Source organism: Onychostoma macrolepis, chromosome 15 (assembly GCF_012432095.1).
Source record: "Onychostoma macrolepis isolate SWU-2019 chromosome 15, ASM1243209v1, whole genome shotgun sequence".
Lineage (NCBI taxonomy): Eukaryota > Metazoa > Chordata > Actinopteri > Cypriniformes > Cyprinidae > Onychostoma > Onychostoma macrolepis.
This window is the reverse complement of record NC_081169.1, coordinates 21,152,517-21,171,597: the sequence shown is the minus strand read 5'-3', so window position 1 is coordinate 21,171,597 and position 19,081 is coordinate 21,152,517. Positions and strand designations below refer to the sequence as shown.

General features: G+C 35.8%; 2 protein-coding genes and 1 long non-coding RNA gene across 3 annotated transcripts; 1 reads left to right on the top strand and 2 right to left on the bottom strand.

The window, feature by feature from the left end:
* The first annotated feature begins 3,646 nt into the window (after window positions 1-3,646).
* LOC131520803 (uncharacterized) lies at window positions 3,647-7,336 on the top strand. Its single transcript, XR_009266139.1, has 5 exons — window positions 3,647-3,867; window positions 4,071-4,140; window positions 4,497-4,551; window positions 5,603-5,724; window positions 6,630-7,336. It is a non-coding gene; the product is annotated as an uncharacterized LOC131520803 (long non-coding RNA).
* Window positions 7,337-8,830: 1,494 nt separating this feature from the next.
* Window positions 8,831-9,802, bottom strand: LOC131554213 (olfactory receptor 1500-like). Its single transcript, XM_058799413.1, has one exon. The coding sequence runs from the start codon at window positions 9,800-9,802 to the stop codon at window positions 8,831-8,833; it is 972 nt and encodes a 323-aa protein (XP_058655396.1).
* A 7,864-nt stretch (window positions 9,803-17,666) lies between these two features.
* Window positions 17,667-18,314, bottom strand: LOC131554212 (olfactory receptor 52E8-like). The gene has a single exon (XM_058799412.1). The coding sequence runs from the start codon at window positions 18,312-18,314 to the stop codon at window positions 17,667-17,669; it is 648 nt and encodes a 215-aa protein (XP_058655395.1).
* Between the last annotated feature and the right edge of the window lie 767 nt (window positions 18,315-19,081).

Below are 19,081 nucleotides of genomic sequence, written 5' to 3'. Positions count from 1 at the left end.
CTAAATACTTTTTTGCCCCACTGTATATATATATATGTATGTACATACATACATATACATACAGTGGTGTTAAAAAGTTTTTGCCCCCTTCCTGTTTTTTTATTTTTGCATATTTGTCACACTTGAATGATTCAGATCATCAAAACAAATGTTAATATTACACAATGATAACCTGAGTAAAAACAAAATGCAGTTTTGAAATAATGATTTCATTTATTAAGGGAAAAAAGCAGTTCAAACCTGCCTGGCACTACGTGAAAAAGTAATTGCCCCCAAAATCTGAAAACTGGTTGAGCCACCCTTTGCAGGAACAACTGCAATCAATCATTTGCGATATATATAGTTATATGAGTCTTTGACATCACTGTGGAGGAATTTTGGCCCACTCTTCTTTGCAGAATTGTTTTAATTTAGCCACATTGGATGGTTTTCAAGCATGAAAGGACTGTTTAAGGTCATGCCACAGCATCTCAATCGGATTTAAGTCTGGACTTTGATTTGGCCACTCCAAAACCTTAATTTAGTTTTTCTTGATACATTCAGCGGTGGACTTGCTGGTGTGTTTGGGATCATTGTCCTGCTGCATAACCCAAGTGTGCTTGAGCTTGAGGTCACAAACTGATGGCCGGACATTCTCCTTCAGGATTTTCTGATAGAGTGCAGAATTCATGGTTCCATCAATTATGGCAAGTCATCCAGGTTCTGAAGCTGCAAAGCAGCCTCAGACCATCACACTACCACCACCATGTTTGACTGTCGGTATGATGTTCTTTTTATGAAATGCTGTGTTGGTTTTATGCCAGATGTAACAGGACACGCACGTTCCAAAAAAATCAACTTTTGTCTCATCAGTCCACAAAATATTTGCCCAAAAGTCTTGGGGATAATCAAGATATTGTTTGACAAATGTGAGACGAGCCTTTGTGTTCTTTTTGGTCAGCAGTGGCTTTTGCCTTGGAACTCCCCCATGGATACTGTTTTTGCCCAGTCTCTTTCTTATTGTTGAATCATGAACACTGACCTTAATTGAGGCAAGTGAGGCCTGCAGTTCTTTAGATGTTGTTCTGGGTTCTTTTATGACCTCCTGTATGAGTCGTCATTGCGCTCTTGGAGTAATTTTGGTAGGCCGGCCACTCCTGGGAAGGTTCACCACTGTTCCAAGTTTTCTCCATTTGTGGATAATGGCTCTGACTGTGGTTCGCTGGAGTCCCAAAGCCTTAGAAATGGTTTATAACCCTTTCCAGACTGATAAATTTAAAATATTTTGTTTCTCATCTGTTCTTGAATTTCTTTAGATCGTGGCATGATGTGTTGCTCTTTAAGCATGCTTCACTTTGTAAGACAGGTTCTATTTATGTGATTTCTTGATTCAACAGGTTTGGCAGTAATCAGGCCTGGGTGTGGCTAGTGAAATTTAACTCAGCTTTCTAAAATAATGTGGTTAATCACAGTTCTTTCATGATTTAACAGGAGGGGGCAATTCATTTTTCACATAGGGCCAGATGGGTTTAGACACCTTTTTTTCCCTTAATAAATGAAATCATCATTTAAAAACTGCATTTTTATTTACTTGCATTATCTTTGCGTAATATTCAAATTTGTTTGAGTATCTAAATCTTTGGTCACACTTTATATTAGGTGGCCTTAACTACTATGTACTTACATTAAAAAAATAAGTACAATGTACTTATTGTGTTCATACTGTATTGCAAAACACTATTGCTACTATTGAGGTGGGATACGGGTAAGGTTAGGGACAGGTTTGGTGGTATGGGTAGGTTTAAGGGTGGGTTAAAGTGTAAAGGATGGGTCGACAGCATAATTATAAATGTAATTACAGAAATTAATTACAGATGTACTTACATATAGGTATTTTTAAAAATATAAGTACAATGTGAAAACATGTATATACACAATAAGTGCATTGTACCAAATGATTAATTTAAATGTAAGTACATAGTAATTAAGGCCACCTAATATAAAGTGGGACCAAATCTTTTAAGTGTGATAAATATGCAAAAAATATGCAAATATGCAAAAATAACTGGAATATTTTTAACTGGTGAAAATATAGTGTTCTAATAATTTTGACCACCACTGTATATACACACACACATGTGTTAGCAGTATACATGAATTATCCTGAATTATTTATCTTGCCTTTCATTTGCGTCTGGAAGAGAATTTCATTTTATCTACACTACATATTTTCTGCACTTGCATCACAGGGGAAAAAATGTGAGGAGATTGAATCCATACTTGACAAGCTCCTGTCTCAACATCTCCACAGGCCTCTTCCTTTGTGGCTGGTGGTGTTGTTCTGGACCATGTCAACAATGCTCCTGTTTCATTCAAAATAATCTTGATTGTCCACCTGAATGATCTCAAACGTCAATTCTGAAAAACTTTGGGATATTTACAATAAATAACAGAAGTTGTCCTAGGAGGACTAAAAATTTGAACCATCAACAATCATAGTACAACACTTCTCTAAAGGAGAGGCCATGATTTCTAACATGGTCAATTAGGGTAATTCTGATTTCATTTGAAATTTGTCTGTACCTTCTACTTCTCCTTCCACCCTGCTGTCCACTTCCTTGCATGTCTTCTTACAGTTTCTGCTCTTGCTATTTCCACTACACCAATGCCCTCCTCTCTACACATCTCTTCTCCCTCTCCTTCTCCTCTCCTCTTTTCTCACATCTTCCTCTCTGCTCATCTCTTTCTACTTGTTCCACTCTTCTTCTTCTTCTCTCTCTCATTACACCTCTTTCTCCACCCACTCCACTGCCTTATAGACTTACACCTCTTCTGCCCCCCCCCCCCATTTTAATTTTTTTATTATATTGTTATTTATATTTTATTATTATTATAACTATTTTTTGCATATTTGTTCTTGCTCTTTGTATACTTTCCCTTTTATTATTACTCTAAAGCAATTGTGATAAACGTGTAAGTGATTAGGAAAACTGCATTTCCTGTGTTGTGTATAATCAGTTATAATTTTAGGGCCAATCGAAAATATACCATGTTCATTTGATAGAATGACAAATTGCGGAGTTTTGTTTGTGTTTGGACAAATGGTACATCAATGTTGTGTAAAACCTTTTTTCAGACATTTAAAGGTATTGGTTGGTTGTATTAACTATTATGAAAACATTAGAGAGTTTTGTTCATTTTTTGGAGAAAATTATTTGCATGATTTGTAATTTGTATGAAATAAATGAAAATGTACAATCTGTTTAGGACAATTACAAAGTGTTCAGATCACTGTGTGAACTGTTTTGAGAACAGTGACCTGAGTTTGGAGAAATGTGTCAAATCGATTGAGAAAAACTGTATGTGACCCTGGACCACAAAACCAGTTTTAAGTCACTGGGGTATATTTGTAGCAATAGCCAAAAATACATTGTATGGGTCAAAATTATCCATTTTTCTTTTATGCCAAAAATCATTAGGCTATTAAGTAAAGATCATGTTCCATGAAGATACACTGTAAAATTTTTCGTAAAAATACAGTACAATATACCATAATAATTTGAAGGAATTTTCCGTATTTGGTTTTTACAGGTGTTTTTCGTATTTTTTTAATTACGCTTTGCATTGTGGGAACAAGAAGCTCAGTCGATTATCGGCGCGAAAACAGTGCTTGAGCAGATGCCATTATTCACAGAGATAGTCTCGGTAAAAATTTCATTTTAAAGTCGGATTTCGGGTTTGAGAAACCGTTTTTACACTTCCGTGGTAAATTATATTTTGTTAAATGTAACAAACTGTAACGTTAACTTAGTTGCTGTCTTCCTTGTTTGCCAAATGAATGTCAGAGCCGTCGCATTTGACATTTTCAGCATCTCACTCGACGTGGAGGTAAGTTACGTGTTACAGTGTGCTCACTTTCAGTTTTATAAATAAGTTTATTAACTTTTAATTGTTGTTGATGCGGTGTATTTTTTACTGCGCGTGCCGTAAAGCATCCGGCATGTTAACGTTACTGAGGTGATGTTAAGCAGCTGTGATAACGTTAAATCTGAAGTGTCGTACAACTGTGTTTTTCTTTTATTCTTTAAAAGAGATCGGACTAGGTGAAGATCTGACATCACGGAATTATTCAAGGATAACGCAACTTTTCTGCCAAACGAGGTAGGTTTAGACATTTTATTGTCTTGTTTGTTACACACACACACACACACACACACACACACACACACACACACGAGAAGTTTGTTCGGTAACGTTACTGGCACGCTGTCGGTGAACGCACACGCTTCAGACCGCGCGTCAGGAGCGCATCGAGTTCTCTCGCACTTACACGGACAAAAGCACACAAAATTATGTCAAAATGACCATTTTTGGTTAGTGACAGTTTTAAATAAGTTAAAATATCTTGACTGATGTAAAGTTGGGATGTGTCAGATGTGCGTCGATGTGAGTCATGTTTTAAAGGGACAGCAGTTCATGACATTAATTGTTTCTTCTGTTTTCTTTTCTAATGACAGGTCGTAATTGCTGCTGTATTGTGCATCCCAAGTACCCCCTACATTCTTATCAATGGTTTGTATTCTGTTTTATTTATTAACACTACAGTTTTTATTTATGGAAGCATATGGGGAGCAAAATTCAGTTTGAAATGCAAAATGGCAATGCAATATGTAAAATGGCAATGCATTTCTGTATTTAAATTGACATTTTCCCATACATAAATGTGTCATATTTGACAAAAGTCAATGTGGATTTGAAATGCATTTGAAAATGCAACGTGCCCCTGACCTGTCAATCGTTAGGTGGGGCTCAGCAACAGGACGCACAATAGGTCAATATTCACTGTCAACCAAACGCTTTCCACATTGACTTATTCATTGCGGGGTATTAAATGAAAATGTTATTGAAATGTCTTATATGTAAGTGTCAATGCATTTAAGAAAAATAAAAGACATTTAAATCAGCATTTTGCTACCCTTTTGCTGCACCTTTGGCTCAGAATGCATCCTCAAATTCTCACTGCATTTTGCTACAATTATCATGCGGTATTATGATGGAAATGCAATCCCAAGTGTCCTACCCCTAAGTCTAAATGCATTTAGGAAAAACAGCATTTAAATGATAATTTTGCTACAGTTTTTGCTTGGACATGTTAAACACATCTAATCAATTTGGGTAATAATTTTTGTTTTAATTAATTTAATATTGTGAATAATTAACTTATAAAGTGTTAAAATATGTTTTTAATTTGCATATTAAAAGTAGTGTAGAAAAGGAGAAATGTAAATTATATAACTGAATTTTCATTTTACACTAAAATTTGGACGCATGTATGGCAAAATGTAAATAAAAATACAGAACTACATTGCCATTTTATGTATTGCAATGCATTGCCATTTTGCATATTTCAAATTGAAGTTTGCTACCCATATGCTTCCATTTTTATTTACCTTTAGGGATGTTCAGTACTGACAAAAATTAGTAATTGAGTCGTTTATTCAGTTGACTTTGTTATTGAAGTTCTTTGTGTAGGAAAGATTTAATCAATGTTTGGAGTGACTTTCTGAATTTACAATGTGTTGTTTATAATTTCTTATTTTTTTATTGTTATTGGTGATTCCAGATTGCTGTCATTCAAGAACTTATCATGTCCTCCCCCATTGTGGCTGAGCTACACATTCTCTTCATTTTATTTTAAACATAAAACATCGAGGAGATGGCACCTACGTTGGAATTCATACAAATGTAAGGAACATATGTAATGAAACTGTATAAAGCATTTTGTAGTTTTGCTGTTTAGTTGAAAATAATCAAAGGGGTTAGTTCACTCAAAAATGAAATTTCTGTCATTAATTACTCGCCCTCATGCCGTTCCAAACCCATAAGACCTTCCTTCATCTTTGCAACACAAATTACGATATTTTTTTATGAAGTCTGAGAGCTTTCTGACTCTCCATAGACAGCAAGGGTCCTTATACATTTAAGGCACAGAAACGTAGTATAAGGACATCGTTAAAACAGTCCATCTGCCATCAGTAGTTCAATCTGAACTTTATGAAGTGATGAGAATACTTTTTGTACGCAAAGAATATAAAAATAACTTTATTCAAGTCGTTATTTAACAAAAACAGCGTATCCGTGTGGTGCGGCTGACACAGAACAGCGTACGCAGTTTGCGTTCAGCGGGTATTCTCCAAAATGGCGCTACTGTGACGCAGATGCGACGAATTGTTGAATAAAGTCGTTATTTTTATTTTCTTTGTGTACAAAAAGTATTCTCATCACTTCATAAAGTTCAGATTGAACCACTGATGGCAGATGCAATATTTTGACGATGCTTTTCATACTTTTCTGGGCCAAAATATCTTAAATTGTGTTCTGAAAACGAACAAAGCTTTTATGGATTTGGAACGATATGGGGAGAAGTGATTAATGACAGAATTTTCATTTTGGGGTGGAGTAACCCTTTAAGTATATCATAAAACATTGTTGACAAGATCACATGACGGATACAATTGGAGACCACTGGAAATGCAAGTTTAGCATTTTATAAACAATGTTTGAACTGGAACTTGATAATTCAATCTCAACCTGTTCTGCACGTTACTCTATACTTCATTTTCATTCATTTAATTTCTTGTCATTTCCAGTCTTCCGGTGAAGAAATCCTGAACGAGGGTCGACGGTTCAGATGAAGGGAACCTATGCTTCCAAGACTCATGTATGAACAACTTCGAGAATCCATGTACAATTTGAACTTTTTTCAAATCTCAACATGGAACTTGGACTGAACATGCAGCAAAAGGAAAAAAAAATAAAAATAGTAGTTTCCCCAAGTTGGCACATGGCAAGAGATACTAAAAGCACACAAACACTTGGAGCCCCGCTCTTAATTTAGATTGTATAGTTCTCTTAGTTTCACATTGAAATGTTAGGCATGAGTGCATGAATCTTTGTTCTTTATTTTCAAATGATGTACAAGAAAGTGTTTTTTTTGTTTGTTTTTTTGCAGTACCATGTCAATTGTAGATGACAGAATTCACATTTTTGATGTGAACTGTCCTTTTAAATAACATTTCACTTGACTATTGACTAGAAGTCTGTAGCAATCGTTATTAATGACAGCCCTGTCTTTGTGTTAATTTTTTCCCATGTATTTGAAAATGTTTTGAATCTTGACTGTTTCACAGTGAAGTTTATCTTTGCGACCACTATTTGGTGCAACACCAATATTGTACAAGTAGCTGCTCATTTTTCTTTTTTCTGCCTGGTGCCGTTTAAAACGAAAACACATTGTTAAATTAATTGATGTAATAATATTTTTGTCTTCACCTGTTAAAGGCAAATAAAAACTACTGAAGGCACTTTTAAGAATGTTTACATGAGGTAAAAATAAACCATGTTCAATTTGTATATATTGTGTTGGATTTATTTGCTACTAAAGATAGGCCTATGCTATAATTTTTTAGAAATTTCTGCAAAACGGATTGTCCGTTTATGGTACAGAAGAAAATGTAAATCTACAGAATTTTCCTTTTTAATGTGGAAGGAAATGTCCGTAAATTTAACAGAAAATGTCCTGGTAATTTTCTGCCAGTACATTATCCGTTTTTTTACGGAATTTTTTTTTTACAGTGTATTTAGTGAATTTCCTACCGTAAATGTATCAACTTTTTTTTTTTTTTAATCGGTAATATGCATAGCTAAGAACTTGATTTGGACAACTTTAAAGGCGATTTTCTCAGTATTTAGATTTTTTTTTTGCACCCTCAGATTCCAGATTTTCAAATAGTTGTATCTTGGCCAAATATTGTCATATCCTAACAAACCATACATCAACGGAAAGCTTATTTATTCAGCTTTCAGCTGATGTAGAAATCTCAGTTTTTAAAAAAATTGACACTTATGACTGGTTTTGTGGTCCAGAGTCGCATATAATACTCAGAGAACAAAATTGTTCTTGTAAGCAGAACAGGGGAAAACACCTTTAGGGCATTAGTTATATTGGATTTTTACTTTATCTATTATCCGTTTAGCTGCACCTTAGCATACTGAAGCATATAATAGTCTAAAATATTTAATATTTCTCACTTATTTGATGTGTTTTCTTAGTTATGCTTTTAATAAACCAAAGAAATAAACTTTATGATTATTTTCAAATTCAAATGAATGGCAAGAATCCAGGAAGCAATCCAGGAAAATATTATATGGTAAATATTTACATTATTTAACAAAGAACCACATTTCAAAGGAAATGAAAAAAAGAAAGTAATCTTTTATAAATCTGAATTTTATGTATTTTCAGAGATTCATCACCACAGAAAAAGAACATAAAAACAGCCCAGAACTTTAACATTAATTATACAGTGTAAGCCTTTAGAAAATGAATGGTTTATTCAGAACACTTACTGTCCATTGTTCAGAGGAAAGACGATTTCACAAATTAATTTATGTATTTCTTGGGTTGGTAGTTTACCCATTATTAAGACAATTACTGGTGGAAAAACTCTTCTTCTCTCAAAAATAAAATGGTAGAAACATGTCATTAGTCTGATTAGAACATTCACAGACAGAATAACAAGGAAGTAAGAAATATCTGAAAAATAAACATGGAATACTCTCAGAAAAAAAAAAGTCAAAAGTTGTGACTGGGATAGTACCCTTTCAAAAGGTACTAATTTGTACAAGTTTAGATACTAACAGTATTATATACCTTATAAGGTACTAATATTGATATTTTAGGGTAAAATAAGTTACAAAGGTGAACCTTTTGAAAGAGTACTGTCACAGTGACAGAATTTGTACCATTTTTTGAGTGTGTATAGAGTAAACTACACAACACTGAAATATTTTAGGCTCTGCCCAACAGCATGTCCATCTGCATACTAACTTTTCTCTGTCTCATTTTCCTCCTTAATGCATCTTTGATTTCTTTGGTTCTGAAGCAGTATATCATTGGATTGACGACAGGTGGAAGTAGATTGTACCACATAGTTAACATAATCCGAAGGTCAGGAGTGAATGCAGCTGTCAAATCAAATGTATAGACAACACATCTGGGGACATAATACAGAAAAACAATAAAAAGCTGAGGAGTGCAAGTTGATAATGTCTTATATCGAGCCTGAATGTTTGAGATTTTCAAAACAGATGTGAAGATGGCAATAAAAGAAAATATAATAAAAGTCAAAGGGCTCAAAAGAATAAACATGGCACATGAAAATGCAAACAGCCTTTTCTGTTTTATGTCTCGACAAGAGAGTTTAATTATTGCATTTCGTTCACAATAAATTTGGGTTATTATGTTAGAATTGCAGTAGGGCTCATCTAAGGCATGATAAACAATGACCGCTATCAGAGGTATCAACATTGTCCAAATCATGCTACATACAACAAAAACGGTCTTGTTTGTAATAAGGACACAGTATCTCAGTGGGTTACGCACCGCAACAAACCGATCAATGGCCACTAACAGTATGACAAAAGCATTAATGCTCCCTAAGTAGTGAACAAGAAACATCTGCACAAAACAGCTATGAAATGATATAGTGTCGATACTGAAAAGATATTTTGCAATGGCTTTAGGCAGCGTGACAGTTCCAAAAGCAAGATCAGACACTGCAAGAATACAGTAGATTAAATAGGTGGGTTTCTGAAGGCTTCTTTCATAAGCAATAAATGCAATAATAAAGATATTTCCTCCTGCTAGTGTCAAGTAGACAAAGAACAAAAGGGTTCCCACGGCTCCATAATACTGTGGATGGAGTCCTGGAAATCCCAGCAGATAGAATTCAGTAAAGACAGTGACATTTGTGGGAGTCATGACTCTAGAATAGCTTTGCAGTTACCAACTTGTGTACGCTACAAGAAAGAAAAAAAAAAAAAAGGACAACAAAGCTGACGTGGAAAGCATATATAATGACATACCAAAAATATACAAAATATTAAGGAATATATTGCCAAGTTGAACCATTTCAGGCCATTACTTAAAATTACTTCCATAGAAAACCAGATGTGTAATGCAAAATATAAATAGTAGCCTATAATTGTTTAATCTTGCTGGATCCTAAGCATTCAGGCATTTGCCATATATAGAAGAAATGAAATGATACCTTCTGTATCAGTGTCCATCAGATAATGACACACTAAATCCGCTGTTTTTCATCTCTCTCTTAAGACGAAAGAAACCTCCCACACAGTGACATATTGTTTGACGGTTCTCGTGTGACCACATGAGCTTTGTTTCTGACAAAACATTTTTGTGCTTGATTGTGTCCAGTGGCTAAGTATATATTTCATATAATGCAAAATATGTGAAATTATCTCTAATAATTGTTAAAAACTAAATGAATTGAAAACTTAATAAAATGTTTTTATTTAAAACCCTGAACCATGTTCTTGTAAGATGATTGTCACTATCTGACTAAAGCTGTGAAACACAAGATATGACAACAGGGCCGTTTCTAGCCATTTTGACGCCCTAGGCGAAATCCCTATTACATGTATATTATATATATATAATTTCTTTTTCAGACATCAGTTTCTTGTCACATTCAAATTGGTTGTCATAGTAACGTCACTAATTTGTGGAAATTCAGCGCATTATGAGTTCCACAAATCTGAATGCATTAGGCCTATTTGTAAATTGACTGTTAAGATAAAACATTTTGAACAATTTATTATCTGTGATACCATTATAGTCACTGGATGACTGAATAGATCTATGTAACAATCCCTAGTTGCTAAGAAATTGTCATCACACATAAATGAATTTTTTTACATTTGGATTTGAATATGTTTAGATATTATCAATGGCTACTTTTTGACTTTATCTGTTTTTTTTTGTTCAATTGTTTTGTTGTTGTTGTGTCAGTTATTGCATTATTATTTCAGTCAAACCTATAAAACCCTTTGTTACCCCAAACTACATAGGCCTATAAAAGCCTGATCAGTGACATAAAAGTAGTCAGAATGCAGCTTGTTCTTTTATTACTCATTGATGCGTGAACTTCCCCTTTAAACAATGTGACACTCTGCCCTCTATATATGTATGACGCTGCTCCCTTTAAGCGCTGTTGAAGCGAATTAATTATTTTTTTTTTTAAAGCGAATTAATTGATTCAGCATTTTGACACATGCGTTAAATCTGACAAAGCGGTTTAATAAAGTATGTATTGATCTTGTGAATTACCAAATTTTACTACACCAATATTTTTTAATTGTCTGTAAAAGTTTTATATGGGAATATTACACGACACACTGAACCTTTAACAATGCATTAGCGCAAAAACGCACACATTTTAGACCAGTTTCACATGAAACATGATTTCTCGACTGCCACAAATACTGTCAAAACAAAATACTGATTTTGTGCACTTTTTATGTACCAATATTTTAAATTGGCCTTTGAACTTGCATGGCAAAAAAAAGCCTTACCTTGCCAAAGCACTGACAGAACCCACTGATCTAATGGCATTTTTGAGCAATCCAAATCCAAATGCAAACTTTGCATGCAACAATCAGAGGCAGCAATTGACAGCGCTCTGATCCAATGGCATACAGGCATTGTCAGAATGACAGTACTCTAATGATGTTGGGGTATCCAGTGGGGGCGGCAATCATATTTCAGGGTGTCCGTGCCACTCCTGATCACAACCCTGTTAAAATGTAGCGGCAGTACGTGTGCTCATTGGTGCCCCCTCCAGCTGGTGGCTCTCTAGATGACCGCCTAGCTTGCCTATGCCTAGAAACGGTACTGTATGACAACAAGATATGAATATCTGAACGGAAACGGTGAAGGCTAAGCTCCAGGGGCTTTTTCAAGCGACGCCAGGCCCAGAGACACGTTTCCCTGGCTGGGGTGGGCACTTCCCCAGCGCCCCTTGGTCCGGTTGTCGGTAACGGTGAAAGCTAAGCTCCAGGGGCTTTTTCAAGCGACGCCAGGCCCAGAGACATGTCTCCCCAGGCCCCCGAGGGACTTTGGGCACGGGGAAGGCAGCGTTGGATAGGGGCTGTGGAGGTCTAATTTTGCCCCAAGTTTGGTGGAGTTTGCCCCCGTCTGGTTTGAGTTGATCCCGGTCAAAGTTTCAAGTTTGGGGGCCTGTATCTCCGGCCCCCGAGGGACTTTGGGCTCGGGGTAGGGGTTGGATAGGGGCCCCGGAGGTCTAATTTTGCTCCGAGTTTGGTGGAGTTTGTCCCTGCCTGGGTTGAGTTATTCCCGGTCAAAGTTTCAACTTTGTAGGCCCGTATCTCTGGCCCCCGAGGGACTTAGTGCTCGGGGTAGGCGGCGTTGGATAGGGGCCCTGGAGGTCTACTAACACCCCGAATTTGGTAGAGTTTGTCCCCGCCTAGGGTGAGTTATTCCTGGTCAAAGTTTAAACTTTGGAGGCCCGTATCTTCGGCCCCCGAGGGACTTTGGGCGCGGGGTAGGCGGCGTTGGATAGGGGCCCTGGAGGTCTAATTTTTCCCTGAGTTTGGTAGAGTTTGTCCCCGCCTGGGTTGAGTTATTCCCGGTCAAAATTTCAACTTTGGGAGGCGCTATCTCCGACAACGATATACCAAAATCATGACTCTTGTGTCTCTTGACTCTTGGAGGCTCTGTAGAAGATATTTGGCCTGGATCAGTGGGCCCAAACCTAGAGACAGGAGCCTTTTTGCCTTGGTATGTTTACTCTAATTGTAACATAATATATATATATATATATTAAATTAAATGTTAAATGTTAAATGTTTTTGTGACAAAAATAAAAATTCTGCCTGAATTTGATAATCTGGGACAGGTCACTTTGTAATCTGGGACATATGTATTAGGCCTAAAAAAGCCTATATTCTTCATACTTTATGCATGCCAAACACAATATCACCAATAGCTCCCTTCATTCTACTCTCATTCCATTGGTTTAGCTTCTTTGTATTTCTCTTATTTCCTTCTCTCTCTTCCTCGCTCTAAGATCATTTTTGTAACTAGTTTTAGCAGTTTTTCCACAATGTACAATAATCATACATTTGTCAATGAGATAAATTAACTGCTCTTTGATTTTTATCTCATCCAGATTAGACTATTGTAATGGATTGTACTCGGGTATTTCACAGTCCCTACTTTCACGTCTTCAACTTGTTCAAAATGCTGCTGCTAGATTGTTAACTGGAACAAGAAAGAGGGAACATATTTCGCCAGTGCTGATCTCTCTTCACTGGCTCCCAGTTAAATATCGTATCCATTTTAAAACATTACTGTTTGTATACAAAGGTTTGCATGGACTGGCTCTGTCATATATCTCCGATCTCCTGTTTTACTGTAGTGCTTCTAGGGAACTTCGATCAACCAGTAGTCTTCAGTTGACTGTTCCAAGGACACGCCTGAAATTGAAAGGTGACCGTGCCTTTTCAGTGGTTGCCCCACAGCTTTGGAACAATTTGCCATTTTATATAAGATCTGCTCCAACATACGCTGATTTTAAGTCTCTTCTTAAAACGTACTTATTTACTGTTGCACATGGTCTCAAGTGAGCACAGTGGCATAACTGTAGTGTACTATCTGTTGCTGTGTTTTGTTTATTCTTGTATTTTGGTATATGTTTTAAATATGTTTTAATTTTGTACAGCACTTTGGCCAACAGCCGTTGTTTTTAAATGTGCTTTATAAATAAATATGACTGACTGACTGACTCTAAGGACCAAATGCTGAACTGTACACCTGTCACACTCTTAAATTTAATATTGGTTTGGTAAGAGCTTATTAGAAAATAAATAACTTGATTTTTTATATTAAGTAGAGCATAATCTCATAAATTGTGGATACATTTTTAATTTGTAATGAGAACTTTTTAAATATTTAAAAAAAATGTGTGGTGACGGAAATGACAGGGTGGTGGTGGAAATGACAGGGGTTTGTGGAAATGATAATGAATTAATGTGAATGTAGAGAAACAGCAGAGATATTTATTAGAAAAGTCATCACACTCATTAAATTCAATTCCCAAAGTCATTAAACATATCAATTGTACTTTGTAACCATAAATGTCATTTCCACCACAGAGGCAGTGTGGTGGAAATGACTGTGGTGGAAATGACATTTCTGTAGTTTTTTGTGAAAAAATGGAAGATAGCTTCACTGATTAGCTTTGAATTAATACTTACCATTTCATGTATGCAAAATACTCTTATTTAACTTAAAATTTTTAGCTTTTTAAAAACACCCTTGAAGCATGTTTGGAAATGACGTAGAATAAATATATTAACTGATCAAGCAATATTTACCTTGATTTTTCTTCACATGTTGTTGATGAAAATTTAAATTCCCTCCATGTCCAACATGTGCTCTGATGTCACTGAACATTTCCATAGAAACCACCTAAACAATCTTTCACACAAACTTTTTAAAGGGACATTATAGTGTTGTGGTGGAAATGACACCAATACTGTGCGACAGCTATATTTTGTATAAAAAGTAATATTGATAGTGGTCTCACATTAAATACTATAATGTATTTTAATTATTTTACTAGTGCTTAATTTGAGTACATTAATAGTTACCAGATAAGTAATATTTTTAAACTGTATTTTCATTGTTAAAGTTTAAAAGTCTGGGTGTGCGACAAGGAGAAAACGTGATTTTGGCACCTATAAGGAGGTTGAAAAGTATGAAAAAAATCATAATAGAAAGGTAGTAAAACGTTTTTAAGGTGGTTTTATTGTTAGTTTGACAAAGAAAGAGGAATTTGTCCAAAATTATATGTATTTTTAAAAATATGACCAAAGAACATAAAAGTGCCCATAGTCTAAGAATCACCCTTTCATATTTTAGCTGACTAATGACTGTGTGTGTGGGGTGTGTGTTTGTGTGTCTGTGTGTGTGTGTGTGCGCGTTTGTGAACAGAACACAAACCTGCTCAGTGATTTGAACCGTTGTATATACTAAACTAACTGGGAATTTGGGAAATTAAATTAACGGTTTACTTCATCCTGATACCTTTGCTTTCTATTGGAATACGTTTCTCAGATTCTGTCTCTGTAGCATCTCTCTAGCTACTGTGAACTTGTGCTAATGTTCAACCCATTCTCAGTCCCAAGGCCTCAAAAACTGAAGCATGGTCAAACGCCTTTCGCATCACTATGAAGACGCCAAAAGTGCCCCTAGGCATCAGTATATGACAAAATAGGAACTCCATTGCTTTCAATTGCTTGCTTCATGCGTCAGGTCAAGACGCTTATGGAAAATGACAACACGTTCTCCTCCGTTGTTTGTCTTAGTTTAATGGTTTGCATGCATTTGTAAAAAATAGAAATAATTGTATATAAATTTATACTTTTATTGGAGCACCTAACCCTCTCTGTTAACGTGCTCACCTCTCATTGAAAAGCATACTCCTGTCCCGCAGCATGACGCAATTGGTCACGAGACACACAAGAACCAATAGCCTGTCAGAACAGCATAACGCAATCGGTCACGAGACACACAAGAACCAATAGCCTGTCAGAACAGCATAACGCAATCGGTCACGAGACACACAAGAACCAATAGCCTGTCAGAACAGCATAACGCAATCGGTCACGAGACACACAAGAACCAATAGCCTGTCAGAACAGCATAACGCAATCGGTCACGAGACACACAAGAGCCATTAGCATTTCACAACCAAGGCTGACGTAAGGCTTCTTCTGGCGGCATTTTTTGAATTCGCTCACAGACTGCAGCATACAGGATGAGCTTAATGGCGGACAGAGATGGCGATCGCGTCTATTCCTCTCACAAATCAAATGTTTTGCCTCGGAAGACTTGGAATATTACTATTTTTTTAATAAATTATGACGGTAGTTGTAGCTGCCTGTTATATCTTGTGTTTATTGACAAATGGTAGGTTTAGGGGCAGGGTTGGGTTATGTGCTCATAAATGTGTAAATTATGTAATATAAATAAAACTGTTGTGGCTGTTTACATTGAAAAATCACACCCCAACATATATGCAATATTGGCAATGTTATTACCCAATATATAATTTAATTATGATGATAAAATTCCCAGTATGGCGTCGGCATATTGACGCTAGGGGTTTCCTATTTAAAGCAACGGAGGAACCTGCAAGTTGAAAAATGACGCTAAAGGGTACCTTGAGCGTCAAAAAGAGACGCCAAGTGGTCCTGACCAAGCTTCAATATGTGACGAGTTGGGTGTGAGAATGGGTTGCAATGTTATACCCTCCAGCATTAACACCCATTTCTCATTATGGCATATATTAGCCCTTGTCATTAGATTTATAAAGTCCCTAAATGCATATTTCCCCCATTTGAAGACTGTCCCAGATTACCCAAAGCATGCTGTCCCACATTCTCAATCATATTTGATAATGTGGGAAAAAAATAATAAATGTGTTGCTTGAATAGATCACAAACATAATTTGACAACAATTAGGAACATTGTCTTATTTATAACAGATTCATGTCCTTAACATTAATCTAGTCAGAATCCTATGTCATTGACCTTGTCATGCAATTCCCAGGGGAGCTTCTTGATTGACAAGTGCCCTGCCCCTTTCTGTGGAATCACCCCCATTTCAGTCACATGACATCCATGCTAAAATTATAGTAAAAGTCCTGTTGACTAAATTTTATTAGATCAGGAAATAAACACACTGGAGTTTAGGTGTCCCAGATTACCCAGTGTCCCAGATTATTATATATATATATAATAGAAATAAAGATAGTTTGTTAGTCTTGTTGATCTCTGGACAGTATAATGCACATATAGACAGGTTTTTTTCTTAACTAAATGACTTAATTTAGGGATCAGTTCTCTTATATCAATATTTAAAACTAAAATATAATGAGATATTGATGGACTAAAGACAGGCTTGTGTGATTAAGTATTACATTTGGTCCCACTTTATATTAAGTGTCCCTAATACCTGTGTACTTACATAGTAACTAGATGTGTACGTAGTATGTAACAACAGTGTAAGTACACATTGGTACATAGTATCTATAGCTCTAATGTTTGTGTAACTACACATATGTAACAACCCACTGAATGGTATAAGTACAAATGTGTAACAGGACATTGGTAATAACACTTTTTGGTAATGAAAGTACAAATGTGTAACAGGACTAACAGCACTTTTTTTCTGTAAAGAAAGTGTTACACTTTATATTAAGTAGACAATTCTTATGGATTTACCATGTAATAAATTTGATGTTACACAGCAGTGGCCAGTAAGTTAGGCTTTACATATAAATTGTGGTTGGTGTCCAGAATGTTACACTTTATATTATGTGGACAGTTCCTGAGGAGTTACCATTTAAGTACACTGGTATTACAGTGGAGCATCAACTCCACCAGCTCGAGATCCAACTCCTCCCACTTTACATATCCCTAAACCTACCCGTTTCTACCCCCTGGATCAAATTGTTTCAATTACTCTTATACATACTGTTGTTACAAAATATAGTTATATAATTCCTGTTACACGAGTACTTAGTGAAGTGAAAAAAGTGTTGTTACCAATGTCCTGTTACACATTTGTACTTACACATACCATTTTGAGGGTTGTTACATGTGTGTAGTTACAGAAATATTAGATCTGTCAATACTATGTACCAATGTGTACTTACACTGTGGTTACATACTACGTACACATCTAGTTTCTATGTAATTACACAGGTATTAGGGACACTTCATATAAAGTGGGACCTTACATTTTAATAAAAACAACACTGAGAACAAACATGGCACATGAAAATGAAAAAAACTTTTTCTGCCTTACGTCTCCACAAGACAGTTTAATTATTGAATTTTGATAACAGTAATTTTGGGTTATTACATTGCAACCACAGTAGGGCTCATCGAAGGCATGATAAACAATGACTGTCAGCCATGAAATACAGATGATCCAAATCACTGCACATGCCAATAAAATTGTCTTATTTGTAATAAGGACACAGTATCTCAGCGGGTTACACACTGCAACAAACCGATCAATAGCCATTAATAGCATTATAAAAGAGTTAATACTCCCTAAGTAGTGAACAAAAAACATCTGCACAAAGCAGCTATAAAATGGTATCTCACTGCTATTGAAAAAGTATTTTGCAATGGCTTTAGGCAGCGTGACGGTTCCAAAAGCAAGATCAGACACTGCAAGATTACAGATGATTAAATAGGTGGGTTTCTGAAGACTTCTCTCATAAGCAATAAATGCAATAATAAAGATATTTCCTCCTGCTAGTGTCAAGAAGACAAAGAACAAAAGGGTTCCCACGGTTCCATAATACTGTGGATGGAGTCCTGGAAATCCCAGCAGATAGAATTCAGTAAAGACAGTAACATTTGTGGGAGTCATGACTCTAGAACAGCTTTGTAACACCTGATACAAATTCACTGAAATATAAAAAGAATTAAAAAAAGCAATGACAATTACATAAGCATTTGACTGTCAATGCAAAATAAAACAACATATAAAAAGTTTACATTTCAACGTTTGGAACAATTGCTGTTGTTATAAAATTCTTCACAGATTATATCGATAATCTATCATTCACATACATTACCTCCGTGGAAACTATTCTGATGTAATTAGCATAATCTATTAAAATTGCATTATTTTGAGTTTGATAGAGAAGATTCACAATCACTAATTGTATTAATCCACAAGCAAAAAATGACTTTCTCTCATCCATCTAACAGTCACTACAAAGTCACCGTTTATCAAGACTAATATAGATTAAAGGCACCTCCCACAAATTGACATGTTGTTCGGAGTTTCTGCTATCTCATTAATGCATGATTATCTTATGAACAGTTTGGTTTCTTTGACACTAACATGCTTGAGTCCTTGTCATATGTGTTTTCATGAAACTTGAATTTGTAACTTTGATATAATACATTGAAAAATATCAATATTCAAAACCATTTTTAGTAGGCCTACCACAGGTTAAACTGCAATGTGAACATTAGGCCTAAGTTACATTTTAGTTTACTTTTAACCATAGTCAAAGTTGTAATAAGTAAATTCAGTACCGTTTCTAGGCATAGGCAAGCTTGGCGGTCGCCTAGAGCGCTACCAGCTGGTGGGGGCGCCAATGAGTGCACGTACTGCCGCTACATTTT